The following is a 17768-nucleotide window of genomic DNA, read 5'->3' as shown; positions in this document are numbered from 1 at the left end:
GTTGCTCTTGAGGAGTAGTTTAGTAGAGTTAGCAATTAAGGTGCTATTACTTGTGCTGGGTGCTGGTGGATCACACCTGTAATCCTAGCTACTCAGGAGGCTGAGATCTGAGGATCATGGTTCAAAGCCAGCCTGGGCAGAAAAGTCTATGAGTCTCATCTCCAATTAACCACCAGAAAACCGGAAGTGGAGCTGGAGCTGTGGCTCAAGGTGGTAGAGCACTAGCCTTGAGCACCAAGGTCCTGGTTTTGGTTTTGGTTTTCCAGGTATGAGCAAAATAAATGAACAAATCTAAGGGAAACTTGCATTGTCTAATTAGACTTGGTCTCTCTCTCTCTCTTTCTCTCTCTTACACACACACACACACACACACACACACACACACACACACACACACACATACACACACATACACCTTCTTCCTCCTTACTCATCCCAACAGCATCCCTGCCCCTCACCCCTGCTTGGAACCCACCCACTCACCACTGGCCAAGGTGGGCACCCTTTTGAGCTCAGGCTCCCTTTTCCCCTTGGGTAGTGCCCTGGCTCAGGGCAATGAACTTAATTTGTAGACAAGTAACTATCTGAAGAATGTGGCTTCTTTTTCACAGGACTGGTAAGTTGCAGAAATATGTTCTAGTACCATTCAGAAGACTTGTACCCCAGGTTCGTGCCAATCTGAAGAAACTCAGGGTTACACTTCCTGCCTGCCTCCTCCGCTGTGGTGATGGTATACTGCTGCCCGTGACTCTGGGTTACGTGTGCACGCTTTCTGTGGCCCCTTGCACAGGGACAGTTACCCTGTAGTGCTCTGCTGCCTGTAGAGCACTAGGCAGGCCAGGTGCTGTGAGCTGCCCCCACTTGAACGGGCCCAGCTTTCCCCAGGGCAACAAGCATATCTAACCTGCAGCTCTTCCTCCCCCAGTTCTCTTCGGCTCCTTCCACTGCCATGAAGATCGCAGTGATTGGGCAGAGCCTGTTTGGCCAGGAGGTCTACTGCCACCTGAGGAAGGAGGGCCACGAGGTGGTGGGCGTGTTCACCATCCCAGACAAAGATGGGAAGGCAGACCCCCTGGGTGAGTGAATAGCCCAGGGCAGGCAGGGGATGCAGGGCCTGACTATCTGGGCAGACGGGCAGCAGTGGGAAGTGGCCTTGCGATGGGGCCTTGGCTGGAAGGCAGCCATCTATCTACCTTTATCCTGAGTCTGCCCCAGTGCCAGCTGCTCCTGGGTCTTTTCTACAATAAAGTGGCAGTCCCCTCCCCTTCTGACTTCGGGGTAAAGTCTGTGTCCTCACAAAAGCCCTGGAGAGCCCCCCTGGTTCAAGCTCCACTCTGAGCTTCCCTGACTCAGTATTCAGGCTCTGGAATGGTCTCAGAGTCAGAATTCTCAAAGGTGGATATACCCCATACTATGATTCCCAGTGTCTGTTGAAACCCAGAGTGCTGAGCCCCGCAATGCAGTAGAAGAGGTCGGCCCTGGGAGGCTGCAGTTCTGATGAGCTCCTAGGTGGGGCTGGTGCCCTGTGCTAGGAGGAGCAGTGTTAGTTTTGAGTGGGAGCCTGCGTGGAGGAACAGACCCTCCAGGCACACTTGCTACTCTTTAGCTTGTGGGGCAGGACTTGAGGAGGACCTTTGATGTAGGGAGCGGGGCTTATAGGTGTGACCAGGGACAGAGCCGTGGCTTACAATGAAAAGCGAGACTCCCAGATCACAACTCCTGTACTCTACTCCAGCACCACCAGTGCCATTCAGGGCCCTGGTCCTGCACCTGACCAGTGTGACCCCTCATTCACCACCTTCCGAGCCCTGCAGGCTAAATCCAGAAAACCACCAGCTCTCCCTCCCAGACCCAGACCCAGCTTGGTGAGACTTCTACTTGACTGTGGCTCTGATGTCCTGCAGAAGTATTTCATTGGCCACGGTGGTACCACTCTTTAAAGTACCCTCCCTCCCAGCCATCGGACACCACAGCACAATGCCAGAGAAAGGGCTCAGGCCAGTCAGGGCAGATGGCATGTCAGATGCTAACTGAGCATTGAAATCCAAGAAGCATTCATTAGGTATTGAAGAGTGAAGAGGGCCCAGCGGTATCAAGGTAGTAGCTGCTGCACTGGAGGTATGACTGCAGATGCGGCCAATTGAGAATAGGTAGTGGGACTGCAGACTGAGGCCCAGGCTGGGAACGGGAGGCGGGAATGCAGAGAGCTCCAGGGCTGGGAATGGGAGGCGGGGTGCAGAGAGCTCCAGGGCTGGGAATGGGAGGCGGGGTGCAGAGAGCTCCAGGGCTGGGAATGGGAGGCGGGGTGCAAGCCTGTGAGAGGTGTGCCGCTCTCCCCAACAGGATGAGTCCTGCAGCCTGGGACTGGGCCTCAGGCACAAGAGGGGAGGTGCATTGAGACCAACTGCAGATGTGGGGAGAGACGTCCGTTGCAGCTCTGGAAAGGAATGGCACCCAGGGTGAAGCATCATAGTTGGGGTGATGGTCAGAGGACTGGACCCAATGAAAGGACCAAGCCCCTTCCTTCACTTTCCCCATCCTCCCTTCATGCTCCTTCTGGTCAGGGAAGGACTGACAAAGCAGGAGTGGAATTCGCACAGCTGCAGGCCTCCACCACAGAGAGCTGGGGCTGGGCAGACAGCCATTTAGTGCTGGCCATGGCAAGGCCTCAGGACAGGGTAGGTGAAGAGGGGTCCAGGTGGGACCTGAAAGAGCGGGGGCACCTAGAGGTCTTTGTGCTCAGCCTAAGACATGTCCAGGTGAGGAGACCCTGAAGACTCACCTGTGGCCAGTTCCAGCCCCGCTGTGCTGCCTGCCTGGTCCTGGCTGGGCGGTCAGAGAGGGAGGGAAAGGCATAGAGAGAGGGTTCAGGAGCTACTTAGCTGGGCAGTGGATGTGGCAGTGTGTGACTGGCTGGTAAAAAAAAAGAGGGGGGCTGGTTTCTTTTTTTTTTTTTGTCGGTTGTGGGGCTTGAACTCTGGGCCTGGGCGCTGTCCCTCAGCTCTTCAGCTCAAGGCGAGCGCTCTACTGCTTGAGCCACGGTGCAACTTCTGGTCTTCTAGTGGCTTTTGGAGATAAGAGTCTCACGGACTTTCTTGCCCAGGCTGGCTTTGAGCTGCAATCCTCAGATCTGTCTCTGAGTGGCTAAGATTACAGGTGTGAGCCACCGGCACCTGGCAAGGTCTGGTTTCTTCACTGCTCTCCCCCAGGTCTGGAGGCTGAGAAGGATGGAGTGCCGGTGTTCAAGTTCCCCCGATGGCGGGCACGAGGACAGGCTCTTCCTGATGTAGTGGCCAAGTACCAGGCTTTGGGTGCTGAGCTCAACGTCCTGCCCTTCTGCAGCCAGTTCATCCCCATGGAGGTGATCAACGCCCCCCATCATGGTTCCATCATCTACCACCCATCTCTACTGCCCAGACACAGAGGGGCTTCTGCCATCAACTGGTGAGTTGGGACAAACACTGGGGATCTACCCTCAAATACTTCCTGCCCCTGCATCTGCCAAGTTACGATCCCTGCTTATCCCAGAGCACCTCTTGGGGGCTATAAAGGGCTACCCAGGATCCCAGGTCTTTGGTGTTTACCTCTTCATGTATGAGCCTCAGTTTCCTAATCTACAAAATGGACATACCATACTTATTCATGACCTTATGGGGATTAAGTTACATAAAGCATCTAGAGCTTTTAGCACAAAATCTGGCACATTGTTGGTTACTAATAAACGTTCTCCTTTCCCCTTCCCGTGGACGCAGCTGTCGCTCCTCTTTGAAGACGGAGGGGACTGTGAGAGAGTGAAGTCACAGAGTGGCACCAGAGCATCTTTCTTGGTGACCCTTCCTTTGGACTCAGGACTTCACTCTTGTGCTTCTAGGACCCTCATTCATGGAGACAAGAAAGGGGGCTTTACCATCTTCTGGGCCGATGATGGTCTGGACACGGGGGATCTTCTACTCCAGAAGGAGTGTGAGGTGCTCCCGGATGACACCGTGAGCAGCTTGTATAACCGCTTCCTCTTCCCCGAAGGCGTCAAAGGGATGGTAAGGCTGAGACCTGGCCATAGCTGCTGCTGCTTCTGTTGCACAGTACCACAGGCCTCTGCATCCCAGGCCTTCTCAGCTCTGCCCGCCTTCCCTAGAGAAGGCGCTTGTCTTGATCTGGCCAGGAACCTGTTCCCCAAACTCCAGGACTCTGGAAAGAAAGGAGCTATCACTTGAGGGTGTCAAAGAGATGGGATTAGGTCTAGATTAGAGAGTCTTGTTCACAACTGATAGAACCCCACTCAAAGCATTTTAGCCAGTGGGAGAGGCACATTCAGTGACACTAAAGGCAAGATGAGGTTAAATGGGAATGAGTCCAAAACTTAAGGTGCACTGCCAGAAGTCTGTTTCCCTATTTCTTTAGTCTTTGATTCTGCTTTTTTCTATTTGATTAGTTTCATCTTCAGATTGAGTGCCTGGAATAAGAGGATAGTGTCTAGTAGCTTAAACCTTTTAAACCTGTTAAACCAGTTTTTTTTTAATGTTTTTTATTTATTGTCCTTTATTTTAAATTTCAAAGTATTATATACATGTTATTATCTTTAAGTAGTTGTACAGAGGAGTTGCCATTCAATAAAGCAGGTGCGAATACAATGCACTTTGATCAGTGTCACCCCTTTCAATATTCTCACCTGAAACTTGTAGTTTAAAACTTCTAGTTCTTCATTTCTGTGGGAAGACAAACCCTCTTTCTCCTAGAATCTAGTGAAATATCAAGAAAAGCTGATTGATCAATTTTGGGTCATGTGATTATCCTCACTCAACCTCTGCCAAGGGCAATGAAGTCCTTTGATTGGCTCCCTTGTGGCATGCTTGCCTATTACGGCCAAATTGGGGAATAATGGCCAGCACAGTTGGAGTGAGGGGTTTGAGTCTCTATGGGAGAATCTGTCACCAAAGGCAGAGGGCAGAGCTTCAGAAAAACGGAAAATAGATGTTGGGATAGTTAACGCTTGATGAATGGACAGGCCCCAAGGACCTGACTCTGCAGTGGTGGGCAGGTCTAGGATTTGAGTGTGTGTGCAGGCTACTGTCACTCTAGCAGGAAAGATAGACTGGGGAGGACCAAAAAACAGGGTGATATGCCCGCCAGGAGTTGGATAGGTTTCCAGGAGAGATTTGCACAGGTGCTGACTGCAGCACAGATGTCAACAGTCCCCTGCCCTTGGCCCTGTTGCCATTGACTGTCTTTATTTTTCAATTGGGTTTAATTAGATCCCTCTTTGTATTTCCCCATGGGATTATTTGCTCACAAAAGTAATGAGAAAAATCAGCTGGGCACCAGTGGCCCATGCCTGTAATCCTAGCTACTCAGGAGGCTGAGATCTGAGGATCACGGTTCAAAGCCAGCCCAGGCAGGAAACGCCGTGAACCTCTTATCTCCAATAAACCACCAGTAAACCGGAAGTGGTGCTGTGGCTCACATGGTAGAGCTCTAGCCTTGAGCTGAAGAGCTGAGGGATAGCACCCAGGCCCAGAGTTCAAGTCCCATAACCGACCAAAAAGAAAGAAAAAAAGTAATGAGCAAAATCACCTTGCTGGAGCTTCACACAAAACACAGATAAAGCAAACAACTCAAATATCCATTCAACATGATGGCCACTGGTCATACCCATGTGTCTATTTAAAGTAATTACAATTCACAGTAATTTAAAAATTCAGGTGTGGAGATGTGACTCAGATAAACACTTTCCTAGTACGCAGGAAGTCCTAGGTTCCAGCCCTGGCGCCACCACTACCACTACATTCAACACATCAGTTTCATTAGCTGTGTTTGAAGTCCTTGGTAATTCCACATGGTTCCTGGCCACTCTGTTGGACCATGCAAACAGAACGCATCTGTGACTGCAGAGCATCCCATCAGTAAGCAGTTCCTGGTGTCAACCACTTGGGCATACTCTCATTTCAGCCCTTCCCAACCACCTTCCTCTTTCCTTCTACAAAGAAACTGCATCATGCCCGACCTTCAAACGTAATGCCTCCAAATCCACCTCAGGGTCAGGGTCCATCCTCCTTACAAGGTGGAGAGGATTTAGAATGAAATGTGTGGCTCTGCTCCCTGTGCGGGGCTTTATAGCCTGTCTAATCTAGAGATCTCAGGAACAGAGAGATCCATGTGGCGCTAGCGGGGTTGTGCCCACTGCTCAGAGTGAAGTTAGTCAGGTTCCTTCCATGTGCTTGTGGATATGACCCATGTCTCGGCAGGGCTGGGCATGAGGGCGGGCCGTGCGGCTGGGTGTACTGACTGGCGGGTTTCCTGTCCAGGTGCAGGCTGTGAGGCTGATCGCCGAGGGCAAAGCCCCCCGATTCCCTCAGCCTGAGGAAGGAGCTACCTATGAAGGAATTCAGAAGAAGGAAACAGCCAAGGTGAGTGCACAGCCCTGCCCACCTGAGCATGTCTGTGTGTGGCTGAGGGTGCAGGCAGTGTTTGGGGCCCAGGCCAGTACTGCAGGAGCAGGACCAGAACAGGGTCCTTCCTGGTCCCTGGTTCTTCCCCAGGCAGGCAGTGCCCCCAGGGAGGGAGGAGAGCTGGGGCAGGGGTAAGTATCGGTCCAGTGTCTCCAAGATAAAGTAGGCGAGATAGTAGTTTCTTAGAGCTGTAGTGAGTAGGGGAGATTTGGGGGCCAGCAGGCTGTTTCTTCTTGGAGGTTGTCATATGCTGTATGTGGATCTCCATAGCCAAGGAAACATGGTTGTGAGGTCCTGTGGGGTGAACTTTATTGTGGGACTTTGTGGGACACTGGGCAGCTCAACAAGAATAGGTTGAGCTCTTACCAAATGCTGTCTGCAGACTACCCAGCTTGTGAGAGACTAAAGGTCAGGGAGAACCAGGGCGCCAACCAGGGAGTCAGGCCAGGGTCCAAGAGGAAGCCCAGCAGGGGTGGGCCCACTGTCCAGGGGCAGTGGGGGTGTGGGGGGAGGGGCTGGGGAGACTGGTGAGGACATGCATCCTGCTCTCCACAGATCGACTGGGCGCAGCCAGCAGAGGCCATTCACAACTGGATCCGAGGGAATGACAAGGTGCCGGGTGCCTGGACAGAGGCCTGTGGACAGGTGTGTTCACACATGGCTGGCCTTCAGCTTGATGTGCCGGTGTGGCCTGCCATCCGTAAAACTGTCAGATGTGTTTGAAATGCTTAGTGAATAGCCACTTCCTGACTCAAATGCCCCCTCACCCCTTGGCCCCTCCTCAGGATACAGGGATCCTGGCTATCATCCAGTGGCTGAAGGGCAGGCGTCTGGCAACACAAGCACCCACCACAATTCTGGGATCTAGATATACTGATTTGAGACTCACCCTAAGTTTTCAGATGTCCTAGGCCCAGTTCTAACCCTTACATAGCCCTAGGCAGGGAAAGGGCATAATACCCAGGACCAGGCTGGGCAGGGGTGGGCCAGGTGTTGAAAATCAGGAGCTCTGGGGTCACAGGGCCTATAAGGCATCAAAGGGTGGAGGACCATGTGGGGGTCTAGGCCCATACCTTGAGGACAGTCCATCCTCTGCATAGCCTCAGACTGCCCAAAGCCCTGGCCCCTACTGACTGCCCAGCCTGTGTCCAGAAGTGTCCACAGGCGCTGCACTGAAGCACTCCTTTTTGTATGGACAAGCGCATCTCAGTGACTAGGACATACGGCTGAGTTAGCGCCCCAAGTCCGCCTCGTCCTCTAGGCCTCACTTGTGCCCCCAGAGGCAGGGTCTCAGGGGCCACTTAGCCTCGTACAACTCTCTAGTCAGCGCTCCTGGGACCTGCACAGCTGTGGCGGTACAGGGCCACCATCTCCCGTTTCCTCCTCTCCACAGAAGCTGACGTTTTTCAACTCAACACTGAACACGGCAGGCCTGGTGCCTGAGGGAGAAGCCTTGCCCATCCCGGGAGCCCATCGGCCAGGCGTGGTCACTAAAGCAGGACTCATCCTGTTTGGGAATGATGACAGAATGGTAATGGGATCACTATAGTCACTCGATTGTAGCGTGGGTTCAGGGTCACCCCTCTTCAGGAACGGGGACTTTTGGGCCCCACAGGGAGGCCCTGGGCTTCTCTGGGAAAAAAATGGGAACCAGTAGGGGTAACCTGGTGCCAGCCTCTGACCACTGGGTCAGCCCACTCTGAACGGCCTGTGCTCTTCGACCAGTGCCCCACTTAGGAAAGAGCACCTGTGTGGGTCCTCTTGGGGAGCTCTGACTTCGGGCCTTATTTCAGTCTTCCAGAATGAGATTGCTAAGCCTCAGGGCCTCAGTGTGCTTCTCCTTGAACAGGGAGCTCTAGTGACGTGCACAGGGTGGGTCTTTTGAGCCAGCTGAGTACACGCTGTGTTCCGATCAGTATTAGCAGACTTTATCAATACAGCTACTAATTCTATAAAGCACCAAGCAATGTTTTAAAACAATTTATGTGTGTTTAGTCTTCCAAAAACTCCAGGAGATGTGTATTAACATTGTAATAATTTTACAGAGAAGAAAAAGGAAGTGCAGAGATTTGAGTAACTTGCTCCAGGTCAGAGCTAGTTGGGGGCAACACTGGGATTCAGACCCTGAAATTTTTTCTTTGAGTCCCCCTGTGTGGCCATGATAGCCAGTCTTGGTACTGTGGACCCCTCACAGGAAACACTGGGGGTGGACAGATGGAGGACAGGCAGAGATTCCCTCGCTTTAGAGTTGGACAAACCCAGATGTGATCTTGACCATGTTGGCATTGTACAGGCCAGACAAGGGTGTGGAGGGCAAAGCTCAGGACAGATGCTGGATCCCTCCTAGTTTTCACTGGGCCATACTCTCCCCTCAGAGGGTCGGCGACTGCCCCTGGTATCTGTCATGTGGAGTGGTTGGGTGTGTTAAGTCTTCATGGTCGGTAAATGTAGTCTACAGAGAGTTCTGTGTGAAGTCAGGCTTCCTGGGAACAGGAAGGTGGGAATTCTCACGCCAGTGATTTATTGAGGGAACATTCCTAGAGCATAGACAGGGTATCAAGGAAAGCAGGCCAGGCAGAGGGGAAGGCTACGCAAAGCTGTGTCTGGGGATATCTGGGCTCTTTGGACTGAGATGTTTTGCTGGTTGTACACCCTAGCAGCCTGCCCTTGGTCTCCTTGACCCTGGAGCCGTGGGCTGGGACAGGGAGACATGTCCTCAGCCTTCAGCTCAGTGCTTCTTGTCAGTAGCAGGTGAGGAGGAGGGTGTAGGACGGACTAGTCCTGTCCAGCCCTGGTGGCAGCTAGGGCCATGGGGCTGAGAGACGGGAGCTGCAGCTACCACCAGGCCCACAAGATGGCTGAACAAAGAAACAGCCTTGGTGGAGAGCCTTGAGCGTAGCTCAGTCTTGCTGGGTCTGGCTGGCCTTCCACCCAATAGAAATATCTTCAGTGGCAGGTGTGTGGGGCTGGGCAGAGAACCTGGCTCTGTTCTGAGTGCTTGACCTGAGCGTGCTATTCCTACAGAGCCACTCTTATCGAATGTTGCACGAGTCTGCCAAGAGTTCATCTGATATGCTTTCCTGATCTCTTGGTTTTTCTCCCATCTCCTAACAAAGGCTTAAACAACTGTTTAAGAACAAACAGGCACCAAAGAAAGCGTGTGATGTATTATTAAGCTCAGTAAGTCTGAGGCAGATACAAGAGTATTCCAGTATTCCATTACGGCCCATATTGGACAACCAGGATCAATCACCTTAACTGTAGGGCTGGACATGGGGCCTATCTGGGGCCGGCCTGAAGTGTGGTCTCCCAGGGTGCAGGTGTAGGGCTTGCTAGATTCCTCTTATCCTCTCTGCTGTCCATCTCTGTGTCCAGGCAGGTATCTGTTACCTAGATATTTCTGTAGGGTTTCGGGGAGATTGTGGGATCGGATGTATTTTCGATTGACATTCCGAGTAATTCTGGAATTATTTTTTCCTGATGAGCAGGCATCCTTTTTTTTAGAGTATAGAAATAATGAAGTCATTACACAAGGAGAGGAAACAAGAGCATGAAGTGTAACTCAGTGGTAGAGCTCTTGCCTCGCGTGCTCAAAGCCCTGAGTTCCACGCTTAGCAATGCATAAACAACAATACTGGAAAGCAAGTGTGGTGGGAAAGTGAGGATTGAGGAAAGGTACAGGCTGTGTTCTTCTGTGTCTGTGGATAGTGGCCTCCCACCCTCCTACGCCCCTCGTAGCTTATGCGGGGCTCCTCGTAGTTGATGTGACACTCTGCTTCCTCCTAGCTATAAGGGTTGGAGACAGAGCACGGGTGCCCAGCCCGCACTCGTGCCAGCATGCTCACCCTGCCTCAGTCTGGCCGCAGGAACAGCGCAGTCCTTCCTCTTGCAGCTGCTGGTGAAGAATATCCAGCTGGAGGACGGTGGGATGATCCCAGCCTCACACTTCTTCAAGGGAGCAGCCAGCAGTGCCCTTGAACTGACGGAGGCAGAGCTGCTCACGGCGGAGGCTGTGCGGGTAAGACGTCTCCAGAGGGGCTGTCCAGTGGGATAGGGTGTATACCGCCTGTGTTTGGTGAGTCACATTCCCTTGAGTTTGGCATATGTATTAGCTCTGGTCTTAAAACTTTCTGGTAACCCTGGGCCACTCCTTTCTTTGCAACTGGAGCCCTGGATCTGACTCACCAGGACTCATTGTCAACAGTAAACTAACCAGATGGCCATGGGATAGTTGAAAGGATCAGGGCCTACCTAGCCATGGCCTGTGATGGGAGCAGGTGCTCTGGCATTTACCCAAGAGACTGTCCACAGCCGGGAGGCCAGGCTGACCAGTACAAGCTTTGTACTGAGAGCTTTGCCTCCATCCACACCTGAGGACCTCAGTCTTCCAGCCTGAAGTTCACTCAGTGGTCACTCACAAGGTTGGCTCTGACCCCTCCCCCTCTCCCTCCTCCAATCATGCATGGTGCTGAGCCATTTTGGATTGGGCTGTTGACTGGGTTTTCAGCCACTCATCCACTCAATCATGTAGAACAGATCCTCCTTTGCTTACAATGGGCTACATCCTGATGAACCCATTCTATGTGGGCATTGCATGAGCTGCTACAAGCCCACCCCACCAAGCGCCTCATTCAGCAGCTCAGTGTCTATGAGCTCCTTGGGATCTCAGGGCTGGCTGGGAGCTCCAGCTCATTGCTGCTGCCCAGCATTGAGAAAGATATATACTGCATATCCCAGGTAATCGAAATGTACAGCTCCATGTATGGTCTCTACCAGATGAATAGCACTTCACACCATTGTGAGTGATGAACATTGTAAGCCAAAGCCCTGTATATTGGGGACCACCTTACTCGCTTTAGAAATACTTACGAGGGCTGGGAAGGTGGCTCAGTGGTAGAGTGCTTGTCTAGGATGCATAAAGCCCTGGGTTCAATTCCTCAGTACCACATAAACAGGAAAAGCTGGAAGTAGCACTGTGGTTCAAGTGGTAAGAGTGCCAGCCTTGAGCTGAAGAGCTCAGGGACAGCGCCTAGGCCCAGAGTTCAGGCCCCACGACTAGATCCCCCCCCCCCAAAAAAAAGAAGTGCTCGGAATAAGGCCGGTGGGAAGGAGGACCCTCAAGGCCAGGGCTCAACATTAGAAGGAGGGTCGGGGGAGGCCTCCCCAGGCAGGACCTGGCTTCAGGGCGCATGTGGTGGCCCTCTGCCCTGCTCTCAGGGGTCACTTGCATCTGCTGAGGCCCACTGGACACTGTCCAGCACCATGCCTAGGCCAACAAACGGCTGGTACTCCCGCCTTGAAAGCCGGCGGAGAGAAGCGCCTGACCGCAGAGTGCCCATTGAAGGTTGAGGAAGAGGTAACGGAGTAGTTGTCCCTGAAGGAGGCCCAGGATTCACAAGGAGCTCAAAGCTTAGGGACATTGCTGACAGAAAAACCTGGGCTGAGGCCCAGAAGGCTGGGCAGCATAGGGACGGACATCCTGGAGGGGTGGGGTGCATCATGGTGCTCATAGTCCCCCCAGAGCTGCGGCAGGTTTGTGACACTCTTTCCTGAAAGAAGGAGGAGAGCCAGGGAGAGGCCGTGGTCAGGGAGGTGTGCTGAGCAGTCTCCCATCGCTGTGAAAAAAGGCCTGCATGATCACCTGCAGGTTAGAAGTCTTTGCTTTGCCTCACGCTGGCTTCAGTCTCTGGTTCTGTGAGGCAGGAGCACAGAAAAGAACAAAGCTGCTCCCCACCGTGAGAAGAGGGGAGGAGCCAAGGTCCAGCTGCCCATCTCCCCCAAGGGCACGCCCCCAGAGACCTCACTTCCCATGAGACCCATCTTCCAAAGGTTCCACCACCTTCCAGCGGCACTAGGAAGAGGAAACAGGCCTTCAGGGCATGGGCATTTGGTTAGCATTCCAGCTTGTAGGTCTCGAGGACTGGGCCTGGACTAACACCTGGTCCTCTCAGCTGGCTTCACCTCCCTCTGGCTGGTGACTGACATTTAGCCAGAATGTGAGCCCCTGCCTAGCCTGTTCTGTCCGGCCTGGCTGGGGGTCTGCCCAGAAAACAGTTGTCCCACCTTGGACTGCTGGATGGCCTCTTGGGCAAGCAGCTGAGTCCTGGTCACTGAGCTGTCACTGGCCTGCCTCCTCACTGGTCTGCGAGCTAGCTGGACACCGCTTCCTTCCACAGGTGGCAGAACAGAGCGCTGTCCAGACAGTCTCAGTGTGGACCAGGACCAGGGCCCTGTCCGGGGCTGCAGTCCCACGGCGGTGCCCGGCGGTGCCCCTGGTGCCGTGCTCTCACAGAGCCTTGTTTTGCAGAGTGCTTGGAAGAGGATCCTCTCCAACGTGCCAGAAATCGAAGACACCACAGATTTCTTTAAGTCGGGGGCTGCATCTGTGGACGTTGTGAGGTACCGTAGAGGCAGAGGGTTCCTGTCCAGGGTATCTGTTGGGGCCACAAATCACAGCCCAGGTAGGCAGTAGGAAGCAACTAGTGTTTGATATTCCTGGTCCTGCAGGCCAGGGCCCCTGAGACCTCAGCAGCTGCAAGTGTTAGTACCGACAGGCAGGAATAACCATTCCTGGTTGGCCTCTGTCTGCCTCCAATAGCTGCCCAGTGCTCCAAGCCAGTGAGAATCCACCCTGATGCTCCGGTTGGTGGCTTGAGGCTGATAGTGAGGACTGGCACCTAAGCCTAGGGGTGGAGGGGGTCCTCCATGGCCATGTGAGTCCCAGGCTGAGGAAGGGCGGAGAGTAGGGGGATAGCTGGACCCCCAACAAGAGGGTCAATGAGTGCAACTCCAGTAACCCCAGGTATGCCCAAGCTGATGAGTCTAACTCCTGGGGGCCTCCGGCTGGGGCAGCAGGATCATAAAGCTTGAGTGCAGTGTATGGATAGCAGGCACTGTGAGCTTTGCTCTGACTGTGAGAGCTTCTGCTTAATGAAGACAAAGGCATCAGCAACACCTGCCTCTTTCAAGTCATGCCCTGACTCCTGTAATCACCTGCCCTTCCCCTTCCTAGGATCTGTCCAGTCTGAACACGGCCAAGTTCTGATTTGTGTAAAGGGAAGGGCTCATCCAGATGCATTACTATACCCCTCCTTAGCCCAGAAGAGTCATTTAATTCAAACTGGCTTAAGCCAAATACAAAAGATAAACGTCCATAGTTAGCTGTTTTTAGCGTAGCTGATGACTCCAAAGGCTCACTGTGTCACTAACCATTGCTTAATTTTCAGTCAGGATTTGCCTTTATGGTGACAAGGTGGGTGCCACTTGGTGTGGCCGGGCCCTTTCCTTTCTTTCTCTCATCCCATGTTCTCCCCGCAGGCTGGTGGAGGAAGTGAAGGAGCTGTGTGATGGCCTGGAGTTGGAAAATGAAGATGTTTACATGGCCACTACCTTTGGGGCCTTCATCCAGCTCCTGGTCAGGAAGCTGCGGGGGGAGGATGAGGAGAGCGAGTGCGTCATCGACTATGTGAGTCCAGGACCTCTGGATGTGTGTGGCCTCAGGCCCTGCTCTGTGGCCCTGTGGTGACCCTGGCGTACCTGGCTCTTAGGAATCCAGGACTTCCAAGAGCCAACCCTTCGGTTTCTCCAGCTCTCCTCTGGGCAGTGTGGGGGCGGGGGGGGGGCGCGGGGCGGTAGGCAAACTCTGCAGGGGCTAATGCTGTCCAGCGCTCATTGCATAGGTAAATTCTATACCTCAAGACCCGAGACCAAGCTAGTCACAGGGCTTGGTGTATTTCCTAGTGAGATAAACAGGCAACCCTGTGTACCTGGCTTATACAGAAGGAAGTGTGATAAATAACTGCAAATCTATTTATATAAAGAAACTGGAGCTTTGGTAAACTACTGATTGGCAGAGGAAGGAGTTTTGGAGTAGTTTGCATGGTCGTTTGCACAGTGGCCAGAGTGGACCCCCAAGTTGCCCTAAGGCAGTGGACAAATGACCAATGAGTGTATTTCAGGTGGGACTGGCATCCAGAGACTCCACAGGGAGGGCAGAGTGGCTGCAGTCAGCATGTCCAGTACTTGGAAGGCCTCAGCACCCAGCACTTCCATGGGCTCATTGGGAGGGGCTGCACAGCCATCCTGAGGCTACAGTGAGCCAGGATTCCAGCCAGCCGTTCTGCATTAGAGTCTGTGCTCCTTATCTGTCCATGTCACTTAGCTGCCACCACTGCTTTCAGGATAGCTCCTGAAGTCCCAGCCCTGTGGTGTGCATAGCCGTGTGGTGCGTGCCCCCTCACATCCCTGTGTGGATGCTTGTCATCCAGGCCCACGCATGACGGAGCCTGCTCAGCTGAGCCTTCCCCTTCGCAGGTAGAGTGTGCTGTGAACAAGCTGACTCTCCAAATGCCCCACCAGCTCTTCATTGGAGGCACGTTTGTGGATGCCGAGGGCAACAAGACCTATGATACCATCAACCCGACTGACGGAAGTGTGAGTGTCCTCCCCCCGCCCCCAATCTGGCCTAAGGAGGCACTGCCCAGGGCTGTGCTGGGACATGCGTCTTTCAAGACATGACAGAGTCCCAGGAAAGATCTCAGCCCAGGCCTCAGGAATGGGGTTGAGTGGGGAGGAGTGGAAAGAGGACAGAGGGCTCCAAAGGGGCTTGAGCCTGCTTCTGAGATAGATAACAGGATTCACTTCCCAAGGACAGGGCTGTCACCTCCCCTCTGCTACATCGTGAGTGGACATGAGCACCACCTTCGCTGATACCTGCACACTCACATGCGTACATTCTTCCCTCAGTGTATTCGCCACGCATGCTTGGCAGTCAGCCCTCATGCTGTGGCGCAGCACCAGATGCTTGCACAGTGCACGTGGCACAGCCCTGCTCTTGTGCCTGCACGCGGCCTCTCTTCTCCCTGGTGTCACTGGATCCCTGGCAGAACAATGCACATGCTCACATAGGTCATTGGGGGTTGTTTAAAGAATGATTTCCAAAGGGACAGGCACGGTGCGGGGTACAGGGACAGAACAGATGGTGTGATACTCCTGGGACTCTAACATCAGGCATGGTGCAGACATGGGCTGTCTGGCGGGCACTGGGGCCTTGAGTGGGGAGGGCAAAGCAGACCATGGTGGCTGATGCTCTACTCTAGCCATGCAGCCCCCTGGCTGCCCTCAGCTGCATCTAGCCAGACCTACAGCTCCTCTGTAGCGCAGGTAAGAATGGCCAAGGAGGAGCAGGGGATAGGTGTGAGCATGGATCCTGACACTAGCTCAAGATCAGCAGCCTCTAATGTCTAGTCTGCTTCTCTTCAGAAATCTTTCTGAGTTGGGTGCCATTGACTAACACCTACTTAGGAGGCTGAAGTCTGAGGCTTGCTGTTCAAATTTAGCCTGGGCAGGAAAGTCCACGAGACTCTAATCTCCAATTAACCACCAAGAAGCTGGAAGTAGAACTGTGATTACTAGCCTTGTGCACACTAGCTCAGGGACAGTGCCCAGGCTCCTCTGATAAATCCTAGCTACTTGGGAGGCTGAGGTTTGAGAATTGCAGTTCAGAGCCATCCTAGGCAGACAAATCTGAGAGACTGTCCAATACATAGCAAAAAGCCAGAACTTGAGGCATGGCTAGAATATCTGCTATGAGCAAAAAGGCTTAGCTGAGAATGTGAAACTCTGAGTTTGAGCCCCATTGCTTGCAAAAAAACAAAAAAAAAAAAAAAAAAAAAACTTTCCGGAGCCGGGTGCCTGTGGCTCATGCCTGTAATCCTAGCTACTCAGGAGGCTGAGATCTGAGGATCTCGGTTCAAAGCCAGCCTGGGCAGGAAAGTCCATGAGACTCATCTCTAATAAACTACTCAGAGAACTGGAAGTGGCGCAGTGGCTCAAGTGGTAGAGCACTAGCCTTGAGCTGAAGAGCTGAGGGACTGCGTTCAGGCCCAAAAGTCAAGCCCCACGACTGACAAAAACCAACAACAACAAAATAAAAACACAAAAAAACTTTCCGGTGTGAATGGCTGGCCCACAGCCTCAAAGCTGATGCATGGATCTCTTGCCCATTTGGGCTCTGTGGGACTGTGAAGAAGTGGCCTTCTCCACGGCTTCACCTTTCCTTCATGAACTCTCCCTTGCCTCTGCCCCTGTTGGCCCAGCTTTCCCTACACCCTGCCCATGTGGCCAGGGATCCTCCCTAAGTGGGGCCTTGCAAGGAGTCGTGAGCCATGTCCCCAGGGAGAGCTGTCATGTCCTTGCTCCTGCCACAGGTCATCTGCCAGGTGTCCCTGGCTCAGGTCAGCGATGTTGACAAGGCAGTGGCTGCAGCGAAGGAGGCCTTTGAGAATGGACTGTGGGGGAAGATCAACGCCAGGGACCGGGGCCGGCTCCTATACAGGTGAGAGCCAGGACCCTCCTGCACCTGAGGTAAGGTGGGCCTCTTTTCTTGAGGATCATGCAACCGAAGCTGCATTTTCCAGAGAAGGGAGGATGCCAGCAGAGGAGCCAAGTAATCCAAGAATGCAGCCAAGGGTCTGGGTTTGTCCCCCAGCATTGTGAGAATATCTCTGCAGCGCCCCACCGCTGCCGCTGTCCACTGGCAGGCTGGAGAGCCCCTCCTGCTCTTGCAGCCTGAATGGCTTTTGTGCCTATTCCTGGGGCTAGAAATTCCAGGGCAGCCTAGCAGCAGGGAACCGGAGAGAGGGGCCCCACACGGCTTGCACATCAACAGACTGTGGGGTTGGGACGGTTAAAGGCGAAGGACGTGCTCAGCCTGCTGAAGTTTCCAGCCTCCTTGGAGAAGGCATGGCTGTTAGAGAGACTTGAGGCTTGTGGCTTGTGACAGACACTTCCCAGAACTAGAGATCTTGTCCTGTGAGCCTGCACATCTCTCCCGACATGCTCTTCTGCCATCTGGTGGCTTGTGTCCTCATTACACCTACAAACCACAATGATAGTGCTCCAACCTCTTCAATGGAAACCCTGACTTGGGGTATGTAACTTCTCATGGGCCTGGGAGCTCCCTAGTGGACCAGGTCCTGGCTCTGCAAACTCCAAGCACCCCAGAACATGTGCCCTGGACTGGCTGTCCCACAGCTCCCAAAGGTCCCGAGGCAGGAAGCCCGACAAACCAGAGCACCTGGCAAGGTCCGCATGAGGAGGAGGGAGGAGGGAGACATGCAACAGGACCTCGGGATGGGCCAGCCAGGCATGGAGCGGGTGGCTGTTAGAAGTGCTGGCAGCTCTGCTCAGGGACAGACCTAGGTGGGGACAGGCCATGCCGCTCTGGATGTGTACTTGCCTCTGGACATGACTGAGGCTGTTCCAGACCCCTCCCACCTCCTTAGTAGCTGGGCCCCCTCTGAGGGATACCATCCTGAGTCT

The 17768-nt window shown here is 53.5% G+C and overlaps 1 protein-coding gene across 4 annotated transcripts in view; it reads left to right on the top strand.

Moving 5' to 3' along the window:
• The window catches only part of LOC138824852 (cytosolic 10-formyltetrahydrofolate dehydrogenase), a 44795-nt gene that overhangs the window by 8739 nt on the left and 18288 nt on the right, over positions 1-17768 (top strand). For all 4 annotated transcript variants that reach the window (XM_070019239.1, XM_070019240.1, XM_070019238.1 and 1 more), the window contains exons 2-12: positions 926-1076; positions 3210-3444; positions 3872-4037; positions 6303-6404; positions 7002-7091; positions 7840-7977; positions 10339-10464; positions 12754-12845; positions 13764-13911; positions 14760-14879; positions 16655-16782. In XM_070019239.1, coding sequence (XP_069875340.1) covers positions 950-1076; positions 3210-3444; positions 3872-4037; positions 6303-6404; positions 7002-7091; positions 7840-7977; positions 10339-10464; positions 12754-12845; positions 13764-13911; positions 14760-14879; positions 16655-16782 — 1472 coding nt within the window. In that variant the 5' untranslated portion in view covers positions 926-949. The remainder of the gene's footprint in view (positions 1-925; positions 1077-3209; positions 3445-3871; positions 4038-6302; positions 6405-7001; positions 7092-7839; positions 7978-10338; positions 10465-12753; positions 12846-13763; positions 13912-14759; positions 14880-16654; positions 16783-17768) is intronic.

Source organism: Dipodomys merriami, unplaced genomic scaffold (genome assembly GCF_024711535.1).
Source record: "Dipodomys merriami isolate MVZ:Mamm:240054 unplaced genomic scaffold, mDipMer1.0.p SCAF_13, whole genome shotgun sequence".
Lineage (NCBI taxonomy): Eukaryota > Metazoa > Chordata > Mammalia > Rodentia > Heteromyidae > Dipodomys > Dipodomys merriami.
This window is presented reverse-complemented; position numbering and strand designations above follow the sequence as displayed.